Here is a 23032-nt window from a genome sequence, read left to right as displayed (position 1 = left end):
CATAGAAAACCCTAAAGACTCTACCAGAAAACTGCTAGCACTAATCAATGAATTTAGTAAAGTAGTAGGATACAAAATTAATGTGCAGAAATCTCTTGCATTCCTATACACTAACAACAAAAAAGCAGAAAGAGAAATTAAGGAAACTCTCCCATTTACCACTGCAACAAAAAGAATAAAATACCTAGGAATAAAGCTGCCTAAGGAGGCAAAAGACCTGTATGCAGAAAACTATGACACTGATGAAAGAAATTGAAGACGATACAAACAGATGGAGACACATACCACATTCTTGGATTGGAAGAATCAACATTGTGAAAATGACTGTACTACCCAAAGCAATTTACAGATTCAATGCAATCCCTATCAAATTACCAATGGGATTTTTCACAGACCTCGAACAAGAAATCTTTCGATTTGTATGGAAACACAAAAGACCCCGAATAGCCAAAGCAATCTTGAGAAGGAAAGATGGAGTTGGTGGAATTAGGCTTCCTGACTTCAAGCTATACTACAAGGCCACAGTGATCAAGACAGTATGGTACTGGCACAAAAACAGAAAGGAAGATCAATGGAACAGAATAGAGAACTCAGAGGTAAACCCAAGCACAAATGAGCACCTTATCTTTGACAAAGGAGGCGAGAATATATAATGGAAAAAAGACAGCCTCTTCAATAAGTGGTGCTGGGAAAATTGGACAGCTACATGTAAAAGAATGAAATTAGAACACGTCCTAACACCATACACAAAAATAAACTCAACATGGATTAAAGACCTACATGTAAGGCCAGACACTATCAAACTCCTAGAGGAAAACATAGGCAGAACACTCTATGACATACATCAAAGCAAGATCCTTTTTGACCCACCTCCTAAATAATGTAAATACAATCAAGAATAAACAAATGGGACCTAATGAAACTTAAAAGCTTTTGCACAGTGAAGCAAACCATAAACAAGACAAGAAGACAACCCTCAGAATGGGAGAAAATCTTGCCAACGAAGCAATGGACAAAGGATTAATCTCCAAAATATACAAGCAGCTCATGCAGCTTAATACCCAAAAAGCAAATAACCCAATCCACAAATGGATGGAAGACCTAAATAGACATTTCTCCAAAGAAGACATGCAGATGGCCACCAAACACATGAAAAGACGCTCAACATCACTAATCATTAGAGAAATGCAAGTCAAAGCCACAATGAGGTATCACCTCACACTGGTCAGAATGGCTATCATCAGAAAATCTAGAAACAATAAATGTTGGAGAGGGTGCGGAGAACTCTCCTGCACTGTTGGTGAGAATGTAAGTTTGTACAGCCACTATGGAAAACAGTTTGGAGGTTCCTTAAAAAGCTAAAAATAGAACTACCAAATGATCCAGTAATCCCACTACTGGGCATATACCCAGAGAAAACCATAATCCAAAAAGAAACATGCACCATAATGTTCACTGCAGTACTATTTACAATAGCCAGGACATGGAAGTAACCTAAATGTCCATCAACAGATGAATGGATAAAGAAAATGTGGCATATATATACAGTGGAATATTACTCAGCCATAAAAAGGAATGAAATGGAGCTATATGTAATGAGGTGGATAGACCTAGAGTCTGTCATACAGAGTGAAGTAAGCCAGAAAGAGAAAAACAAATACCGTATGCTAACTCATATATACGGAATCTAAAAAAAAAAAAATGGTACTGATGAACCCAGTGATAGGGCAAAAATAAGGATGCAGATGCAGAGAATGGACTGGAGGACAGGGGGTTGGGGGGGCGGGGGCGAAGGGGAATCTGAGACGAAGTGAGAGAGTAGCATAGACATATATACACTACCAACTGTAAAATAGATAGCTAGTGGGAAGTTGCTGTGTAACAAAGGGAGATCAACTCGATGATGGGTGATGCCTTAGAGGGCCAGGACAGGGAGAGCGGGAGGGAGTCACGGGAGGGAGGGGATATGGGGATATATGTATAAATACAGCTGATTCACTTTGGTGTACCTCAAAAGCTGGTACAAGAATGTAAAGCAATTATATTCCAATACAGAGCTTAAAAAAAAAAGAAAAAAAAAGAATGATGGTGTGTGTTGGTGAACAGGCAGCCACTTACTCCCAGGAAAATTGTTAGTGGGACAGCCTCGGAATACATAAGGATTTCAAAGAAAAAAATAAATAAATTAAACAAATAATTAAATAAATAATAAAGCAAAGTCAATCAGATTGCTCTTAAAAAAAAAAAGTTCATGGGAGCAAAAGGACTTTTCGTATAGATAATAAACAAAATTTATATTTTAAAATAGTGTGTTTTTCAGCTTCATCTTATCCTTTAGTTTTTAAACTTTTAAACTTTGTGATTTAAAAATGTACATACTAGGACAGTGTTACATTATATACATACAACATGGGTACATGTTAAATGTTTAAAGGAGAGTTTGTGATAAAAAATCTATAGATCATTGTTCAAATACATGGTTTCTCAACTTGAGCACTACTGACATTTTGGGCTGGAAAATTCTTTTTGTGGGGCTGTCCTGTGCATTGTAAGATATGTGGCAGCATCCCTGGCTTCAACCCACCAGATCCCAATAGCACGCCTCCCCCCACAGCTGTGACCATCAAGAAACTCCAGACACTGACAAATGGGCCCTTAGGGGAGAGTTGTCAGATTTAGCAAAACAAAAAAGGATAATAAAAACAAAAACAACATACTTATTTTTTTAAACCCCTATTCTTTATTTATCTGAAATTCAAAGATTAACTGGCTTCTGGTGTTTTATCTGACAGCCTTAATAGAGGAGAGCAACCCCCTCCCCCACCGAGAACCAAAGTGCTAATGTATTATTATGCCTATATTACTTTCTACATCCTTGCCTTTCTCTCAGTCTCACCCTACCTTCCAAACTCTTCCACTGTGCCCTCTGGAATTTATTATCCACAACCAGCAAAAGCCCCTGTGTTGTCCAGCTTTCTCTTCACTTTCTTATCTTTATTAAAATCTGACTCTCCCTTGAGGACACTATTTTCCTGCTGCCCCACCCAGACGGTGCCGTTGATACTCTCAGGCTCCACATACCTCTAGGATGAAAGGTGTACTGAAATTTGGAAGAAGCAAAAAAATATAACTGGTGTTTCCAATGGAAAACTATGCATTCTTTAGAGCAGACCTTTCCAGGTTATCTGATTCTAGCCTTTTATTGCTTTTGAGGTATTTTGCAACTTATATAAACTGTATTTAACTGATAACAAGGCAAAATAAATTCTGTCCAGTGGTAGGTCAATTGACTTGCCTGGAAAAACAGAAACTATCACGTGGGCACTCCCCACCTTCTTACTACCAAACATATAACCTTACTTTTACCTGTACCTGTCTTGCCTTCCTTCCTTCCTGTTTTAATGGAGGAGCTGCCTTTCCTCCTAATTAGGGCCAAATTCTTTTCCTGTGCTTTGGATTCCCTCCACCCTGCCTTCTCAGAACTCTTCCCTGTAGACTATACAGTCTGGTTTAATCGACACATCTTTTTCACTTTTTCTTTTTTCCTTTGACTAGGATCCTTCTTAATGGTTTTAAATATTCTCTCCCTCTCTCTCTTTTTTTTTTTCTTTCCTGTTAAACAAAACAAAACAATTCTTCCTGGATCCTAGGTTCCCTTCTAGCTACTCCTCTAACTGCCTTCACTTCCTTTCCTTCCACTCACTGTTCAGCCAGTTCTCTGGGGTCCTGTGCTATCACATCCCTGAAGGGCCTCTGATTGAGATCACTTGTGTCTCACTGATAAAATCTTGGTGTCAACAAATCCAACATTTTTCAGTCATCTTACTGACTTTCCAACAACGATTGACACAATTGACCACTCTCCCTTCTTGAAATGCTCTCTTTTCCCAGCTTCCATGACAGTACTCTCCTAGTTTTTTTCCTATACTTCTGACCACTTCTTCTGACTTCTTGTAGATATATCCTCCTCTAACCATACATTAACCCCAAGCATCTCTCAAAGCTCAGTTCTAGGCCTTCTTTCCTTTTCTTTCCACTTAATACTTCTGAATATTCTTGTGCATGCCTAGGACTTTACCACCACTTCTATATCAATGACCTCGGCCTGACCTGAGCTCAGGTTACTTGTCAATTCTTCTTGGAAGTCTCAGAAGCATATCAAATTCAATGCATATATAACTGAACTCATGATTTTCTCCCTCAAAGCTTAGACTTTTCCAGGAGTTTTATTTCAATGAGTAGTTATACACAAACCTATGCCCTGATGTCTTGTCCCTCAACCCCTGATTTCTCTAATCCATCACCAAGTTCTATCTTTTTATATTAAATCCATTTACTTCTAACTGTACTTTCGCTGCTAGACTTGTCTAAGCTACCATCTTCTCTCCCAGTGTACTACTGTAAAATCTTCCTAATCATCTACTCTAATTCTCTCTCAGCCCCCTCCAATCCTTTCTCCTCATAGTAGCCAAAATAACCTTATAACATGCATATCTGATCATATAAGCCCCTGTTAAAAACCCTTCAGTGACACTTAGATAAAGACTAAAAGCTTCAACATGGCCAGGCCCCTGCAGAATCTAGCAACTTCCCAGCTGCATCCTTATCTGATACCATGTTCCATCCCATCTGTGCTTCAATCACAATGAGTGCCTTCTAGGTCTCCTTCCACCCCCACCCCCTCTGGCCCTAGAGCCTCTGTATGTGCTGTTGCCTTTGCTTGGAACCCAATCACCCACTTGGCCTCATTCACACCTGCCTTTCCTTAGGTCATAGCTGCCCTTAATGTCTCTAACAAGATTCTCCCATTTTAATCTCTCACCATTGTCATCATAATAGCTAGTACTCAGACATGTTTACTACAAGTCAGTCACTGATCTAAGGGCTCTACCAATAAGAATTTGTTACACATGGAAACTGAGTTATCACACACTTTTATGTACCATAATTGTTATTTTCCTCATGTGCAACATAGAATAATAGTTTCTTCATAGGTTGGTTGAGAACATAAAATGAGTTAGTATTTGTAAAAGACCTGGAACAGTGCCAGCCACATAATAAATGCTCAGGGACTTCCCTGGTGGCGCAGTGGTTGCAAATGTGCCTGCCAATGCAGGGGACACAGGTTCAAGCCCTGGTCCAGAAAGAACCCACATGCTGTGGAGCTACAAAGCCTGTCTGCCACAACTACTGAGCCTGTGCTTTAGAGCCCTCGAGCCACAACTACTGAAGCCCACGTGCCTAGAGCCGGTGCTCCACAATAAGAGAAGCCACCTCAATAAGAAGCCCACGCACAGCAACAAAGAGTAGCCCCCGCTCACCACAACTAGAGAAAGCCTGCACAAAGCAACGAAGACCCAACACAGCCAATAAATAAATAATAAATTTATAAATAAATGATCAATCACTGTTAGCAACTGTTAGTACTGTTGTAATCTTACATTTACTGCATGATTATTTGATTAAAGTCTGTCTCTGTCCTGTAAGTACTATGAACATTGGTCAGGGTCTTCTTTTTTTACCCACTATGATATTCCTTGTGTTTTCCTAGGGCATTGGCATATTGTAAATGCTCAAAAACATTTCTCCAGTGAATGAATAATAATTCGTGTCCAACCACACAGGATTGTTACAAAGCTAAAAAAAAAGTACGTGAAGTACTTTATTTATTTATTGGCTTGAGTTGGGTCTTTGTTGCTGTGTGCAGGCTTTATCTAGTTGCAGTGGCTTCTCTTGTTGATGAACACGGGCTCTAGGCTTGCGGGCTTCAGTAGTTGTGGCACACAGCCTCAATAGTTGTAGCTTGTGGGCTCTAGAGCACAGCCTAAGTAGTTACGGCACACGGGCTTAGTTGCTCCGCGGCATGTGGGATCTTCCTGGAGCAGGGATAGGACCCGTTTCCACTGTACTGGCAGACAGATTCTTAACCACTGCGCCACCAGGGAAGTCCCTGACCAGGTGATTTCTGAGAGCCCATGAGCTTTACCATTTTGTGATTTGAATAATGATTATCTTTCAGCAAGCTCATAGATAGATACTTGACCAACTCCAACTTAAGTGGAAGGAGTGGGATAACTCAAGAATACTGATGATACTATTTACATCTTGAGTTCATGTGGTTTGTTCAGAAGGGAAGGGAAACAAGTTTATAAACACTTGCTGTGCTCAGTTCATTTTCCAGGAGCCTGTCCTTGATTACCACTGAACCCATAAGGACAATTTATATTTGATCTCTTTACCAAAGAATCTTCTTGCTTCTCCCTGGGCATATTTTACTTTGGGGAAGAGGCATTGCCCAATTTTATTTTCTAAATGGTGTTTAGCAGACTGAAGATGCTCAATAAACATTATATATCTGTGGAACCATCTCTGGAAAAGAAATCTTGGCTATGTGACTACATACCCAGTGCAATAAATAAAAACTGTTTTAACAGTTTCTCATACCACTCATGAGGGGTTATTCATGTGGAAACCTAAAATTAAAAATAAGTAAAAACAGCTGGCTCATGATGATTTTGTCAAGAAAACTTCAAATATACAAAACCCAGATGGTTGGCATAGAACAGCACAGAAGATACCACTGAGTAAATATCAAATGAATAATCCTGGCCGTTGAGAATTTCTGTACACTTTCACTCCATAAAAGTTATTTCAAACTGGATTTCTTCATTCATCATGAAGATTATGCATGGAAAACTTGAATCAAATGTCTGGAAAGTAAGCGGGAATGTGATTTGAAAATTCTAGTAACAAATGATATTCTGACTTTAATTACTGAATTCAATTACTTCACAGGCTGGAAATTCACTTCAAGACCTGTGAAAAATGCCCCTTTTAAAAAATGTATTAGAGGGAATTCCCTGACAGTCCAGTGGTTAGGACTCTGTGCTTCCATTACAGGGGGCACAGGTTCCATCCCTGGTCAGGGAACTAAGATCCCGCCACATGGTGTGGCCAAAAAAAAAAGTATTAGAAATCAGTAACCGAAGAAATTTTAGGAAGTTCACAATATGTGGAAATTAAACAATACACTCTTTTTTGTTTGTTTGTTTTGGCACACGGGCTTAGTTGCTCCCCGGCATGTGGGATCTTCCTGGACCTGGGATCGAGCTTGAGACCTCTGCATTGGCAGGCGGATTCTTAACCACTGCGCCACCTAGGAAGCCCAACAACGCACTCTTAAATAACTAATGGGCCATGAAAGAAATCACAGGGGAAATTAGAAAACACGTTGAGATGAATGAAAACACACAACATACAAAAATATATAGGATGCAGCTAACACAGTGCTTAGAAAGAAATTAATATCTGTAAATATCTATATTATAAAGAAAGCTCTCAAATCAGTAACATAACTTTCCAATTTAAGAAATTAGAAAAAGAAGACTAAATCCAAAGCAAGCAGCGGGAAACAATAAAGACTAGAACAGAAATAAATAAAATAGAGAAGCAAAATAGAATAAACAAAAACCAAAAGTTTGTTCTTTGAAAATATCAACAAAATTGACAAGTCAGCTAGACTGACCAAGAAAAAAGAGAGGAGACTCAGATTACTAAAATCAGGAATGAAAGAGGTGCTATTACAACTTCACAGAAATAAAAAGAATTAAAAGGGAATACTATCAACATGCCAACAAATAAGATAAGCAAGATGAAGTCCTAGAAACACCCAAACTGCCGAAACTGAATCAAGAAGAAACAGAAAATCTGAACAGAACTATAACAAGAGATCGAATCAGTAATCCAAACCTTCCCACAAAGAAAAGTCCAGGCCCGATGACTTCCCTAGTGAATCCTAGCAAATGTTTAAAGAATTAGCACTAATCCTTCATAAACTCTTCCAAAAAATAGACAATGGACTCCCATCTCATTTTATAAGGCCAGTATTATCCTGATACCAAAACCAAAGACATCACAAGAAAACTAAAAACCAACATTTCTATGAATACAGTCACAAAAATCCTCAACAAATACTAACAATGTGAACCCAGCAACATATAAAAAGGATTAAACACCATGACCAAGTAGAATTTATCTCAGAATGTAAGATTGGTTTAACATATGAAAATCATACTAATAGAATAAAAGACAAAAACCATATGATCATCTCAACATACAAAGAAAAAGCATTTGACAACATCCTTTCATGATAAAAATTAGGAAAAAAAAGGAAGTTCTGCAACTTGATAATAGAATCACATAAAATCGACAGGTAATGTAATATTTAATGGTGACTAATATTAGGAACAAAACAAGATGTCTACTCTTACTACTTCTATTTAACATTATGTTAGACGTTCTAGCCAAGGCAATTAGATAAAAAAATAAAGTAAGAAAGTAAAAGGCATGTGGATTGAAATGGAAGAAGTAAAACTATTTCTATTAGCCTGTGACATGATTTTGTACATAGAACTTTTAAGAAACCTAGCAAAAAACTGTTAGAGCTAATAAATGAGTCAAGCAAATTTGCAGGATACAAAGTCAATATACAAAAATCTATTGTGTATCTATACACTAGCAATTCAATGGAGAAAAGAACAGTCTTTTTAAAAAATGGTGCTGAGATGACTACATATCCACATGCAAAAGAATAAAGTTGGACCCTTAGCTCACACTACATACAAAAATTAACTCAAAGTGAGTCATGGTAAGAGTTAAGTCTATAAAACTCTTGGAAGTAGTATAGGAGTAAATCTTTGGATTAGGTGGGTTTCTCAGACATGGCATCAAAAGCATAAGTAACAGAAGAAAAAAAAAGGTAATTAGACCTCATCAAAATTTTAAAACTTTTGTAATTCAAAGAATACTATCAAGAAAATGAGAAGACAACTCATAATATGAGAAAACAGAGATACAAATTATAATCTGATAAGGGATTTGTGTCTAAAGCATGTAAAGAACTCTTACAACTCAGCAATAAAAAGAAATACATTTTATTTCATTTTTTAATTTTTTTAATAAATTTATTTTTGTTGGCTGCGTTGGGTCTTCGTTATTGCACACAGGCTTTCTCTAGTTGTGGCGAGAGGGGGGCTACTCTTGGTTGTGGTGCGTGGGCTTCTCATTGCAGTGGCTTCCCTTGTTGTGGAGCACAGGCTCTAGGCGCATGGGCTTCAGTAGTTGTGGCACAGGGGCTTAGTTGCTCCAAGGCATGGGGGATCTTCCCAGACCAGGGCTCGAACCTGTGTCCCCAGCATTGGCAGGAAGATTCTTAACCACTGCACCACCAGAGAAGTCCTGACAAATAATTTTTAAATGGGCAAAGGATCTGAATAGACATTTCCCCAAAGAAGATACACAACTGGCCAGTAAGCACATGAAAAGATGCTCAACATCAAAGGCCATCACAGAATTGCAAATCAAAACCATGAGAAACCATTTCACCCACTTGCATGGCTATAATTTTTAAAAAAAGAAAAAGACAATAACAGGAATTGGAACTTGCTGTACCCCCCCCAAAAAATAATAAATTAAAAAAATAAAATAAAATAACAGGAATTGGCAAGGATATGGAAAAATTGGAACCTTCTTACATTGCTGGTGGGAACGTAAAATAGTCAGTTGCTTTGGAAAACAGTTTGGAAGTTCCTCACAAAGTTAAATATAGAGTTATCGTATAACCCAGCAATTCCACTACTAGGTATATACACCCAAGAGAAATGAAAACATATGTCTACACAAAAACTTGTACACAAATGTTAATAGCAGCATTATTCATAATAGCCAAAAAGGGGGAACAACCCAAGTGCTTATCAACTGAAGAATGGATAAACAAACCGTGTTATTGTCCATACAACAGAATTTGGTCTAAGTAAAGAATGGAGTAGTGATACCTGTTACAAGGATAAACCTTGAAAACACTGTTAAATGAATGAGGCCAGACACAAAGACCACATATTACATGACTGCACCCATGTGAAATGTCTAGAACAGGCAAATCCAGAGATAGTAAATAGATTAGTGGTTGCCAGGGACTAGGAGGAGGAAGAAAGGGGGAGTGACTGCTAATGTGAATGGGGTTTCTCTTTGGGGTAATGAAAATGTTCTGAAATTAGATAGTGGTGATGGTTGCACCACTTTGTGAATATACTAAAAGCTACTGAATTGTGAATTTTAAAAAGGTGAATTTTATGGTATGTTAATTATATCTAATAAAATTATTATTTAAAAAGAAAGGACAGGGGACTTCCTTGGTGGCACAGTGGTTAAGAATCTGCCTGCCAATGCAGGGGACACAGGTTCGATCCCTGCTCCAGGAAGATCCCACATGTTGTGGAGCAATTAAGCCCGTGCGCCACAACTACTGAGCCTGCACTCTAGGGCCTGTGAGCCACAGCTATTGAGCCTGTGTGCTGCAACTACTGAAGCCCACTTGCCTAGAGCCCATGCTCCGCAACAAGAGAAGCCACTGCAGTGAGGAGCCTGGGCAACACAATGAAGAGCAGCCCCACTTCCGTTGCAACTAGAGAAAGCCCGCAAACACAGCAACGAAGACTCAATGCAGCCAATAAATAAATAAGTTTATTAAAAAATAAAAATAAAAAAATAAAAGGAAAGGACAGGACTTTCCTGGTGGTCAGTGCTTAAGAATCCACCTGCCAGTGCAGGGGACTCTGGTTCAAGCAGGAAGATCCTACATGACGCAGAGCAACTAAGCCGATGTGCCACAACTACTGAGCCTGTGCTCTAGAGCCTGCGAGCCACAACTACTGAGCCCAAGCGTGCCCAGAGCCCGTGCTCCACAACGAGAAGCCACTGCAGTGAGAAACTCGCACAGTGAAAGAAGAGTAGCCCCCACTCCAGGCAACTAGAGAAAGCCCCCACACAGCAATGAAGACCCAATGCAGCCAATTAATTAATTAATTAATTTAAAAAATTGGTATTTCTTTTTCCCCCCAAATTAAAATTGACTGTTGTCTGCTTAAAATGACCAATAAATAACATCCTCTAAAATTTAAATGACATTACAGTTAAACATATTTGATACATTGATCTTTGTCTAAATTAATACTTCTTATCTACGAGCAGCAGTTTAGTTTATTTTAAAGTTGAAAATATTTTGAAGTGAAAAATTTCTCAGCATGCTAGTATCCATACATAGCCCTTAATATGCTAAAATTTAGTAAATGTGTGAGAAGGGGCTTAGCATTTTCTTAGTGTTTTTTTTTTAAACAAACAATTTCTAATGTTTGAACATTTCCTTAGCATCTAGTGTTTTAAAGATTCTTTACTTCTTCTTTAGTGATATCAGGGCAAAGCAAAATAGAAGTCAAAGAGTAAATGAATTTCTGGGAATTCTATGTTTAATCAGTATTCAACCCATGGTGGAGCAATTAAGTAAATGTACCCATGTTAAGTAATTTCCATATCTTGGTTTTTCCAGAATGAATTTTCAAAACAGTGTTTCAAGGCTTTCTGAATATGAATGTTAATTTACAGAAGTTTCTGAGTCTAGGTAAGAAAAATATGAATTTTTTACTTTTCCTCTCTCATCCTCCACAGATTCTATGTACTGGAGAGATTACTCCAGAGTCCAATTTCATTTACTACTTTTAAGCTAAGTCTTTTTACTACAAATGCCTATATCAAAAAGGCCAAGCTCATTTGGTCATTGAAGTTAAATATTTGTATTATATAATGAGTACAATACTATTAGTTTGCAACAAATGACACAAGGGACTATGTCAAATTCTTAATAAAAGCAAGCAGATATCATGGGGCTTGATCTTCTGAAGTAGGGTCATATTATAACTAGGGTTGCCAGATTTAGCAAACAAAAATACATGATGTCCAATTAAATTCGAGTTTCAGATAAACAATGAGTAATAATTTCAGTATATCTCAAATATTACATGGGACATACTGATGCTAAACATTATCCATTTTTTATCTGAAATTCATATAGAACTGGGCATCCTGCATTTTATCTGGCAACTCTAATTACACGAATAAGAGAGACTTTATGCACTCTCCTTACAATAAGCTGCCCAGACTAGCAGTAGGATATAAACAAACTGAGAGGTCCCGATATTTTTGTCCCGGCTGGTCATTGAACAGTTAAGGAAGTTTCCAGCAAGGTCCTAGAATTGGGCTGGCTTGTGATCAGATCCTGGTCTATTTTTAGGCTGAGATAAATGGGACAGTTATTCCAGGGACTCAGGAAAAGCAACTCACATTTAAAACTGTGGAGAAGAGGTATGTGCTTGAGAGGGGAGAGGAGGGTGTCACATATTGCCACAGTAAAGGCCACTTCAACCACATTATTACAGTGCACATCTACCCCACCCCAGGCAAAATAAAGTAGGTATAAACGATGTCATGTTAACTGGAAGGAGCCGAGGGCTCCCTGTTTTTCAGTGTGTGGATTCAGAAGTCAAGCAAAGGAACAGGGAGATGGCAAGCTGGCTTTGGAATCATCTCCACTGGAATGAAGCACAGATACCTCCAACCCAATGCATCTGAAACTGATGCATTACCTTCCCTTCCTAATTCTTCCCCTCTCTCTGACTTCATTTATGTATTCAACAAACATTCGAGTGGCTACTCAGTTCCAGCATGTGCTAGCTCTGGACATATACTCGTGAGCAGAACAGGCATGGTCCCTGCTCTCAGAGAACTTATGGGGGGAACATGTTGATATGATCACAAAAATACATGTTTAATTACACATTAAGACATAGCTATGAAGAAAAGTCAAGCTGGTATACCACTACTGATCTTTATGGTGCTATTATAATGAAGAAACACTATGAAGCATCCTGAAAATTAAACTTTTTAAAAGAAAGTATTACACATATTCCTGCTTAGGGAAATAATATTCCATTAAAGCCATAATTTTTGGAATTTGGAGAATTTCCACAACGTTTGTTATAATGTTGATTTTTAAGTTAAACATTTACTTGCTTTTTTTTTTTGGGCACACGGGCTTAGTTGCTCCGCGGCATGTGGGATTTTCCTGGAGCTGGGATCGAACCCATGACCTCTGCATTGGCAGGCGGATTCTTAACCACTGCGCCACCTAGGAAGCCCATACTTGCATTTTTGTTATTAGTATGATTAATCTTATTCTTGTCCTAGTACAAAAAGTAGAAGTCGGTGATTTTGCTTCACGGGTGTCCTCTTCACGTTTATCCCACCTTTCATGGCGGTATACTTGACTACCCATGTGCTCTCTCTGATACAGAGGATGTAATTCCTGCTAAACTGAAATGGCAAAACGGACACCTGCCTAGTCTAGTAAATTATTACCATTTAATGACAGAGGACAGCTTCTGGGGAAAGTCCAACATACTGCCAAAGGGATTTTGTTGTTGTTGTTGTTACTGTGTCTGGTAGAATTCCAAAGCACTTAACACCCAGTCGCCTCATTGGGGTCCCGGCGGAGACCCCCAGCCCACCGTAGTGCAGCTACTTCTGGCCTGGAACGCAGCTGCTGGTTAACAGCTGTACAGCCTCAGAGCTCTGCACTCAAGACCTTGAAGACGAGCTCACTGCACCCAATTAAATAACATATATTGCTACTTTCGAATAACGCGTCTTGCAATGTACCTGGAACTAATGAACAGAAGTGCTTTTTGCTTACCTGAGCTTTCTCAACTCGGTTTTGGCAGTTTTCTTCCCAGTTCTTAAGAATTCCTTTCCCCTTTCCTCTCTTCCCCCCCCCCCCCCCCCCCATATCACTTCATCATCTAAGCGATGGAACCCAGTTTAGCCCTTTTCACTGAATGGCTAGAGGAAGCGAAAATTAGGAACCTGCATGGGGGGAGGGGTAGTGTTAAAAATTTCTCTGGGGGGGCCCCAAGCAACCTTACCCCAAGTGTCCAGTCCTAAATCCTGGTTCCCTTCCCTTGGACGGGGCTCGGGCGGCCCAAGAATGAGGCGCACTGAGGGAGAACAACTGGAGCCTCTGCCCGCAGTCCTCCCTCCACCTCTCTGCCACCTCGGGCTGCATTTTCTGGACCGGAAAAAAAAGAGCGAGGAGCACACTCGCCCCGGCGCTGGGCCTCGGGGCGGCGAGGGACCGCCGGCCGCCGGGGGAGGAAGGCGAGCCCGCAGCCCCGCGGCCACTTTGATTGTTGCGCGCCTCCAACTTCACAGAGTGCGCCGCTCAGGGGGTGCAGCCCGGCCTCCGCCCAGCGCACCCCAGGTCCTCGCGCGGGGAGGAGCTGCGGCGGGAAAGCCGAGCCGCCGCCCGCGGTCTAGAGGCCAGCCGCCCGCGTTCTTCCGGCCCGCAGCCCGCGGCGGGGGAGGAGCCGCCGCCGCCGCCACCGCCGCCGCCCGCTTTCTCCCGGCCCCCGCGGCCGGCGGAAGGGCCGCGCGCATCGCGGAAGCGCGGCCGCAGCTGAGGATCAGCTGCTGGAGGAGGCGGAGAAGGGGAGGGAGGAGCCTAGGGGAGGGGGAGGGGGAAGGGGAGGGAGGGGACCGTCAGGAAGCCGCGAACGCCACCGAGCGTCTGCACACCTCGCTTCGTCTGCTATGGCTGGTTAAAGAACCATCCGGATCGCAGCGCGGGGGGAGGGCCGGGTGGGGGGAGAGCGGCGGCCGCGCGTGAGGCCGAGGGAGGGGCGGCGGCGCGGGCGGCGGCGGCGGCGGTTACAGCATGAAGAGGAGAGCTGGCCTGGGGGGCAGCATGAGGTCAGTGGTGGGCTTCTTGTCCCAGCGGGGCTTGCATGGGGACCCCCTGCTCACTCAGGACTTTCAGAGGAGACGCCTGCGAGGCTGCAGAAACCTCTACAAGAAGGACCTCCTCGGCCACTTCGGCTGTGTCAATGCCATTGAATTCTCCAACAATGGAGGCCAGTGGCTGGTCTCAGGTAAATCAACCCCCTTCCCCTCCCCGCGCCTCCCGGCCCCCTTCCAGCCTCCCCTTTCCGCTCTCCCTCGCCACCCGCCTCCTGCCCTCCATCCCCACCCCCTCCCTCCTCAACCCCCCTCAGGCGGTGGGAAGGTGGGTGTCAGATTAAAACCTTGGCGGGGGAGGGAGGAAGGGAGGGGAAGGAGAGGATGTCTTGTATAAAAAAGACCTAAAATGGTTGACAGGTCCTTAATTCGCTTTATCCCAAGTGTAAAGTGATCTCTCCTGATGACTGCCCTGGAAGTGTGGGTCGGGGTGGGGGGCGAGGTTACCGCTTGACAAAGTTTGATGGGAAACTCTTCCTCTGCGTACTTTAAAAGGTGCGGGGGGCATTTGGGCGATTTGGAGGGGGAGGAGGCCGAGGCGCGCTGGAGGCCAGGCGGTGGGAGGGAGCTCGAGCCCCTGTCGCCGGCGTCCGGGGAAGGGGCCTCTAGGGGCCGGGCGGTGACAGGGCCGGCCGCCGGAGGGGTCGGGGCTGCGACTCCGGGTGAGCGGAGGGGAGGTGACGGGCGGGTCCCCGTGGGCCGCCCCCTCGGCGCCCTTAGGGGCCCAGCGCCATCTCCTCGGGTCCTGGGGTCGCCTCTTCCGTGTCTTGTTTTTCTTAGGGTTTCGCGAGTGCCGAGGGCTCCGGAGGGCGAGGGGCACCGGCCTGAACTTGAATGCGCAACTTGTGAGGCAGGGGGTGGGGGGTGGGCGACCCCGGTAGACTTGTTGGCGGGAGCCCCGAGCCCGCACCCCCACGCCTGCCGTTGCAGGTGGTCTCCGTGCCGCCTCCTCCCGCCCACCGGGGCCTGGGTGCCTCCCGGCTCCCCCTCGGGTGTGGGGTAAGTGGCGAAATCGAGGCCGGGGCTCCGGCCGGGCGGTGTAGGCCTCGCTCTCCCGGGGCTCCTAGCGACAGGCGGCTGAATCGATAGCCTATTGCTCCCGGGGAGGCCGGGGCCGGGCGGGTGGCGGCGACAGCTGCCCCGGGGGAGGTGCGCCTGCCGCCCGTGGGGGCGCTCGCCGCCCTCGTCCCGGGGGTCGTGGGCCCAGGGCTGGCGAGTGGGGATGGGGTACGCTGGGGGCGGCTCTCCGAAACCCGGCTCGGGGGAGGAGAGCGAAGACGGTTCATCTGGCGTTCCCGCTCGCCTTCTGCCCTCCCTACCCCGTCCCCTTTCCTGCATCGAGAGGAAGGGGGAGCCCAGCGCTGGACGTGGCGCTTCGCTTCACCCAGGCCGGTCCCCGAATGGTTTCCTAATTTACGTCAGTGGGCAGCTCGCCAGAAACTTCTGGGATCATGGCAAAGCATCCGTCTTCTTCGCGAGTAACACTCGGAAGTGACACGGGGCGTGCAGTCCAGTTTGGGGGTAGCAGAAATAAGACGTGATCATTTCATGATAAACCTTCTGGGGTTTCTCCAGGACTGACTTGAGTTTTCCACCTCAGATCGTTTTCTCTTTGATTAGGTAGGTTGTGGCCCTAGATCATCATCTGAAGAAATCTGATATTCCACTTCGAGGCATACCCCAAACAAAAGCTTCCTTCCCCCACAGGGCCCAAAATTCCAAGGGCAAAAATGGGGAAGTAGCTCTTCAAAGAGCTCCCAGTTATTTTTCCCTACTGCTACTTATGTATTCGTCATACTGCTGTCTCCTTCCCAGACTGATGTATGCCAACATAGGTGTTCCCAGACACAAGTCAACGCACCCTACAGAGGGAGGGAATTTGGGGGGGCGCTATCACAGACTGAGCCAATCATGTTGATTAAATCATAAATGCAGTCATACATTGCTCAATTTAACACGCTTTTTAAAAGTAACAGATTTATTAAGATATAATTCACACACCATACGATTCATTCATTTAAAGTTCATTAACACTTTAAAAAATTATGTATTGGGGCTGTGCTGGGTCCCAGTTGCAGCACGTGGTATGCATGCGGGATCTAGTTCCCTGACCAGGGATGAACCCGGCCTCCTGCATTGGGAGCGCTGGAGTCTTACCCACTGGACCACCAGCGAAGTCCCCATTAACACTTTTTTTAAGGTGCTGAAAAGTTGTCTCCATTCTCTACCAGTTATCCTTGTGTAGAACCTTACCCTATGTCTTAAATGAACACAATTTTCTCTAGACTTGACCAGTTCATTTCCTTTACCTTAATTTTAGTCTTTAGGGGGCAGGTTCTGGTAAACCTTCTGGTTCTAGGCATTCGTTTCCACTTATCTCGCCTTGAGTTGCCCATCTCCATCAGTACTTCCTGGGTTCCAGCCTTCTTTGCCTTACTCCTCCTCCTTCCCCTCACACTTCCTCTAGCTCAGTTCTTCCTGTTTCCTTTTTATCTACTCTGGTCCTTGTTCCTAGTCTTCCAGTAGGCTTTTTCATCTGCCCCTCCAGTCTAGCTCAGGTAGGGTTACTTTTCTTACTTGTTCCCTGAGTGTAGAGTTTTGGTTAAGAGCTTTATTAGCTATTCACCCTCTGTTGTGAGTACAACTTATGCAACAGAAAGTTCCTCCTGTTTGTTTCAGATAAGGAAGCCTCCTCTGGGAGTCATAAATACACGTTTACTTGTTAAAGCTAATTAAATTTTGTTCTGGGAAGTCCTTCAATAATCTTCCCAAATTTAAAGTATTTAAGGTGTCGTGTTTACATGTTTTATATCATTGTCCTTCTTCAGCAGTTAACACCTGAGGGGAGGAGCACATGGTATTTTGAGGCTAATATTATCTATCCCTAATGTTTCACCAAAAATGTGGTGGGAGGCAAGCCTCTAGGATGGTAATGAGATTACTTTTATGCATTTTGTTGTAGTTCTTGTATCTTGTCTGGAGTGGTTAAAGCCCTTGAAAGTGTTAATTAAAATGATAGATTGTTCCATAGAAAAAGAGATCAGATTTGCGGTTACCAGAGGGCAGGTGTGTGTTGGGGGGAGGGGGGCAGCGGGGAATTGGATGAAGGCAGTCAAAAGGTACAAACTTCCAGTTATAAGGCAAACAGGTACTAGGGATAAAATATATAATGTACAATAATTAACACTGCTGTATGTTATATATGAAAGTTAAGAGAGTAAATCCTTAGAATTCTCATAACAAGAAATTTTCTGTTTCTTTAATTTTGTATCTATATGAGATGGTGCACATTCACTAAACTTATTGTAATTATCATTTCATGATGTATGTAAGCCAAATCATTATGCTGTATACCTTAAACTTATACAGTGCTGTATGTCAATTATATCTCAATAAAACAGGAAGAAAAACAAATTTTTTAAATTATAGATAGTCCATAGTTTGTTCACTTTTCATTTTCTACTTGGGCAAGCTTACATTTCTTGTAACTGACACAGTATTTGGGTTTTTTTGTTTGTTTTGTTTTTTTAAATTTTATTTATGTATTTATTTATTTGGCTGCACAGCGCAGCTTGTGGGATCTTAGTTCCCCGACCAGGGGTTGAACCCGGGGCCACAGCAGTGAAAGCTCCAAGTCCTAACCACTGGACTGCCAGGGGGTTCCCTGACACACTATTTGATAGCATTAACTTAGACCTAGGGCAAAAATAAGATTTGCATGATTCTCATGGCCTTATAAAATGCTATGTGTTAAGGATACATCATTGCTTTTTTGTTGTAAGAGCTAGCCCCTTTTCCAGGGCACAAGGAAACCAGCAGATATTAAGAGTAAAGCAGAGAAAACCAGGAAGGAGAAAAGGTGGTCAGCTGGGAAGTGAGTGTGTGACAGCAACAAGTGGGATGATGGTTTTTTGACATTTTAAAATACACAAGTATTCTAACCTAAAAAGTGTTTTTCTTTATTGCTGAAAAGGGCATTACTGTGATATCATGTAAGGCAGTTTTGTATAGCATACACATGGTTAAAATCACTGCTGTGTGTGACCTTAGTGTGTGACCTTAGTTGAGTTGCTAAGCCTCTCTTTTCTGATATAAGCAATGGGAATACCTGCACGCACCTGAAGGGCTGCTGTGACAGCTACATTAGGCATAGTTTAGACTGGGTACTGAACAGAGAGCTAGGCCTCTCTGAAAAAATGCTGAGTTTTTTTTTCTTTCCTCTTTGTACTTATAACTCGTGGTGTCATTATTAGCTGACACTTGTTCTTACAGTGCTGGTAATGGACATGTGCAAATGGGGCAGACAGGATAGTTTTGTGACTTTTTGATGTGGAATGAGGAGGCATGATATGGTGTGGAAAAAGCTTGGGATTTGGTGTCATGTGCTGTGTTGGAGGCTCTACCAAGTCACAAATTGTATGACTTTAGGCAAATCCCTTCATTCCTCATCGGTAAACTGGGGTTAACAAATTGCCCTCACTACCTGACAAGGAGGTCTGTTCAATGAAATGTCCTATGTGAAGGTACTTTGTGAACTGCGTGGGTTTGAGTGAACATTCCTCTATAAAGGACAGTGTATGCTTGATGCTTGCAGTCTCATCTTAGAATATTTACGGGTGTTAGTTCTTTGAGAGATAAGGAACAACATTGCATGTTGAGGTGCTACTTACAAGAGATCCTAACACCATCAAGGAGGTTACGCTAGTACACATATTTAGGAGATAGCCTGGGTTTACCTTTTAAGTCTTTGATTGCATCTGATTCTTTATTGCTGGCATTACTTCCTCTTAGGTTTCTCCTTTTCCCTAGAATGGAAATATGTCTGCTTAAAAGTCTTTTTGTTTTCTTCTGGGGAGGAAGAGGAGCATCTTCTTGGGATCTGATTGGGAGACGGATCAGAATGTAGCTCTCTGGGGAACTCCCTGGTGGTCCAGTGGTTAGGACTCAGCGTTTTCACTGCCAGGGTCAGGTTCAGTTCCTGGTTGGGGAACTAAGCTGTGAGGCACAGCCAAAAAAAAAAAGAGTGTAGCTCTGTATATATAACTCTCTGCTTTCTTATATCTTATAAATGGTTTGTGTAAACAGAATCTTAGCAGTAAATAAAAATATTCAGGTCTTTGGGATAAGAGTTGATGTAATATTATTTACCCTGAATTGATGTTTAAGGCATTGGAACTTGTAGCGCTAGCAGATTAATAGCCCATAGTGTTAAGTTTTGAGTTACAGTGAGAGATTATGATTTCTTTTTTAATGCTTATGACTAAATGTAGAAAAAGAACCTTCAGAAGCTTTTGAATAGCATCAGCAACTGTACTATTTCAAAGTGTTAATTAAATAGGAGTTGTGAATGGGGAGAGGCATTTAATTACTTGATCATAATATTTATAATTGGACTCACTGTTTAGTCCTATTCCTATTTCATATGGGTCTCTGACCTTATTGATCATTATAAGTATCCACAGTCACATATAGAGATTTAAGAACATGAACTCTGGAGTCAGAGTGCCTAGGGGTGAATATCAGCTTAACTACTTGTTAACTGGGTTACCTTTGATAAGTCACTCATCCTTTGTTTCCTCATCCATATAATAAGGACAGTGATACATCTCACAGGGTTGTGGTGAGGATTGAATGAAATAACACTTGTAAAGTTTTTAGCACAAGGGCCTAGACCATGGTGTTGCTCTGGTTGCTACTGCTGCTGCAACTGTTGCTACTGTTGTTGTTTAACTTGAACCTCACGAAAAGCTTGTAGGAGATTGACACCTCCATCTAACACTTATCGGACATGGCACGCTACAATGTGAAAAATTGAGAATGATCTCAGTGAGGGGAACTGTTAGAAATGCTTTGTGAATAAACTTAACCCCAGCCAATACAGTCATCAGAGCATAATTTAAGCATCAAATAATAGCTATGATGATAACTATATGCTTAATTGAAACCCATTGATTAATGATCATTTCCTGTTGCGCAATCACTAGTTATGTTTCATTTTATGGAATCAGTTTTTTGTAAATAAACTTATATAAGAGCATATTATCTACAGGTAAAGTGTTTGACTTTAGCCAGTTAAATAAAGTCTGACTTTATTAAAATTTCTCATGTGTTTAATTGGAATGAATTTCTTGGTCCAGGGGTTAGTTTATCAGGAGAAATATGACCAGTGGCAGATTTCTGACTTTAAAAAGTTTTTGTAGTACATATATTTTGACGTGGCGATTAGGAATTCAATTCTTGGATTTTCTTCTGGGCTTTTCTACTTACTGATAATTCATTGCTGTGGAGATGTTAAATTTTATTCTTTGGTCTATTTATTAGTTCAATAAATAGCTTTTGAGCACATACTGTTTATAAGACAGGAGCTATGTGAAGTACAGAGATGGTGAATCAGATATAAATCATATTCTTAAGCTTGAATTTTCAGAACATTTACTTCTCAATTGTAACAGTGCATGATCCTTTAAAATTTTTCTTTTCTGCTTTATGATACGTTAATAGATATTGGATTTTTGTTTTGTTTGTAGTACTTAATATAGAAAAAGTCTCCTTGTCTGTGATTTTTAGTGGGAAAGAAAGATGGCTCATAGAGATGACCTTGAAGGACATTGCTATGATAAATTATAGAGAACATGTCAAAAGGATAGGTAACATATTTATAGATACACATTATTTTTCCCACTTGTTCTTCAGTCAACTAATTGATATCTATCAAAAATTGGCAAATTCACAATTATGCCTGGGTTTGTCACTTCTGCTTTAAAATAACCTAGTGAGGTTTAACTGATGACCACCAGTCTTATCAGACATTATAAGTACCTCAAAAAGTTGTCTTTGTGTTCGGTATTGTTCAAAGGATCATCACTGACTTGACTTACATTTTTGGTTACTAAGAGTTCAGAAGAAGTGCGGTAGCCCTCAGTTATGTATCCTGGCCACACGTTGAAGGGAGGTGTCAGCCCAGGTACAGGTGTGTGCTTATTCACTGATTATTGATAGATTTGGTTGTAAAGTGCAGTTGGAATCATTTAGATCAGGGAAACTTTATTCACCAGTAAAACTTGAGACAAAGAGGTACTGCTTTCTGAATTCTGAATTAAGAAGTGGGTGCATTTATTTTCTCATTCATCGAGCAAGGTGAAGAGCACTTTCGTTGCTTAATTTTGATCTTTTTTTTTCTTTTTCATGGTTTCAAGAAAGAAGTAATTGCTTTTCTTATTGTTTTAGTCTGAATTTAAATACTCAGGGGTGGAATTAAAGCCTATTAAGGTTAAAGGAACCAAAGTCCTAATTCTCAAATGAAGATTCTATAGGTTAAGAAGCAGTGGATTCTGTTTTCAACTTTTGGTACCCCGCATTATATTAAAAGTATTGTTTCTTATAATTTAAGAACTGAATATTGATCTATTAGGATTAACTCTTAGATTATTCTGGTGATGTGAAATTACATTTCTTTTCTACTTAATTCTGTGTTCTCTAAAATTTTTGATTTTAAATTATAAGGGTTAGGTTACTGTTTTGATTTTAGGTGATCTTTGAATGAATATTTACATTTTAATAGTACATTTATTTTATACATGTTAAAAAAGTTAACTAGCACATATAAAATAGCTTTCATGATTAAAATGAGGCTAATTTTTTTAAATAAATTTATTTATTGACTGCATTGGATCTTAGTTGCTGTGTGTGGGCTTTCTCTAGTTGTGGCGAGTGAGGGATACTCTTTGTTGCGGTGTGTGGGTTTCTCATTGCTGTGGCTTCTCTTGTTGTGGAGCATGGGCTCTAGGCGCGCAGGCTTCAGTAGTTGTGACTTATGGGCTCAGTAGGTGTAGCGCACGGGCTTAGTTGCTCTGCGGCATGTGGGATCTTCCAGGCCCAGGGATCGAAGCTGTGACCCCTGCTTTGGCAGGTGGATTCTTAACCAACTGTGCCACCAGGGAAGTCCTGAGGCTAAATTTTAAGAAGTCAATTTAAAGCAAAATAATGGTGACTGTGTTATGTGGATATGGCAGAAATCAAAAGGTGATCATGATTAAGTGAAGCTTGGGAAATACTACATTAGCTAACCTTTTTTATTTCTTCCTTCTTTCTCATGGAATCAGAGAGACGGAAAGATTTTCATTTTATGGAAAAGGGATTGGAGGAGTAGAAAGGTAACTTGTCCAGAGTCTTTGTTAGTGAGGACTCTTAGGTAGGGCTCATTGCTTCTAGGCAAGTGCTGCTTCTAGGTTGCCTTTTTATATTTTTCTGTCCCTCTTCTTCTTATAGGCCAGGCAACCTTTTCTGGAGCTCTTCTGAAGAATTGAAACCTGACTGTTAGCAATTTCTGAGTTCATGTCCAACTCTAGTTGCT

General features: G+C 41.7%; 2 protein-coding genes across 6 annotated transcripts in view; one reads left to right on the top strand and one right to left on the bottom strand.

Annotated features, from left to right (window-relative positions):
- The window catches only part of EXD2 (exonuclease 3'-5' domain containing 2), a 100250-nt gene extending 86334 nt beyond the window's left edge, over window positions 1-13916 (bottom strand). Inside the window, exon 1 of one of the 3 annotated variants that reach the window (XM_057730650.1) lies at window positions 13812-13916. The gene's annotated coding sequence lies outside the window, so the exon portion shown is untranslated. Of the gene's footprint in view, window positions 1-13582; window positions 13623-13811 lie in introns of those variants that run through there. The other 2 variants (XM_057730645.1, XM_057730646.1) reach the window with 2 other exon arrangements.
- Window positions 13917-14430: 514 nt separating this feature from the next.
- Window positions 14431-23032, top strand: part of DCAF5 (DDB1 and CUL4 associated factor 5) — a 94864-nt gene continuing 86262 nt past the window's right edge. The window contains exon 1 of one of the 3 annotated variants that reach the window (XM_057731524.1): window positions 14431-14634. Coding sequence is in view for 2 of the 3 variants with exons in the window: in XM_057731522.1 (XP_057587505.1) it covers window positions 14600-14813 (214 nt within the window). In the remaining variant the exon portion in view is untranslated. Of the gene's footprint in view, window positions 14814-23032 lie in introns of all 3 variants that reach the window. The other 2 variants (XM_057731522.1, XM_057731523.1) reach the window with 2 other exon arrangements.

The sequence above is a fragment of the Hippopotamus amphibius genome, chromosome 4, assembly GCF_030028045.1.
Source record: "Hippopotamus amphibius kiboko isolate mHipAmp2 chromosome 4, mHipAmp2.hap2, whole genome shotgun sequence".
Taxonomy (NCBI): Eukaryota; Metazoa; Chordata; class Mammalia; order Artiodactyla; family Hippopotamidae; genus Hippopotamus; species Hippopotamus amphibius.
This window is presented reverse-complemented; position numbering and strand designations above follow the sequence as displayed.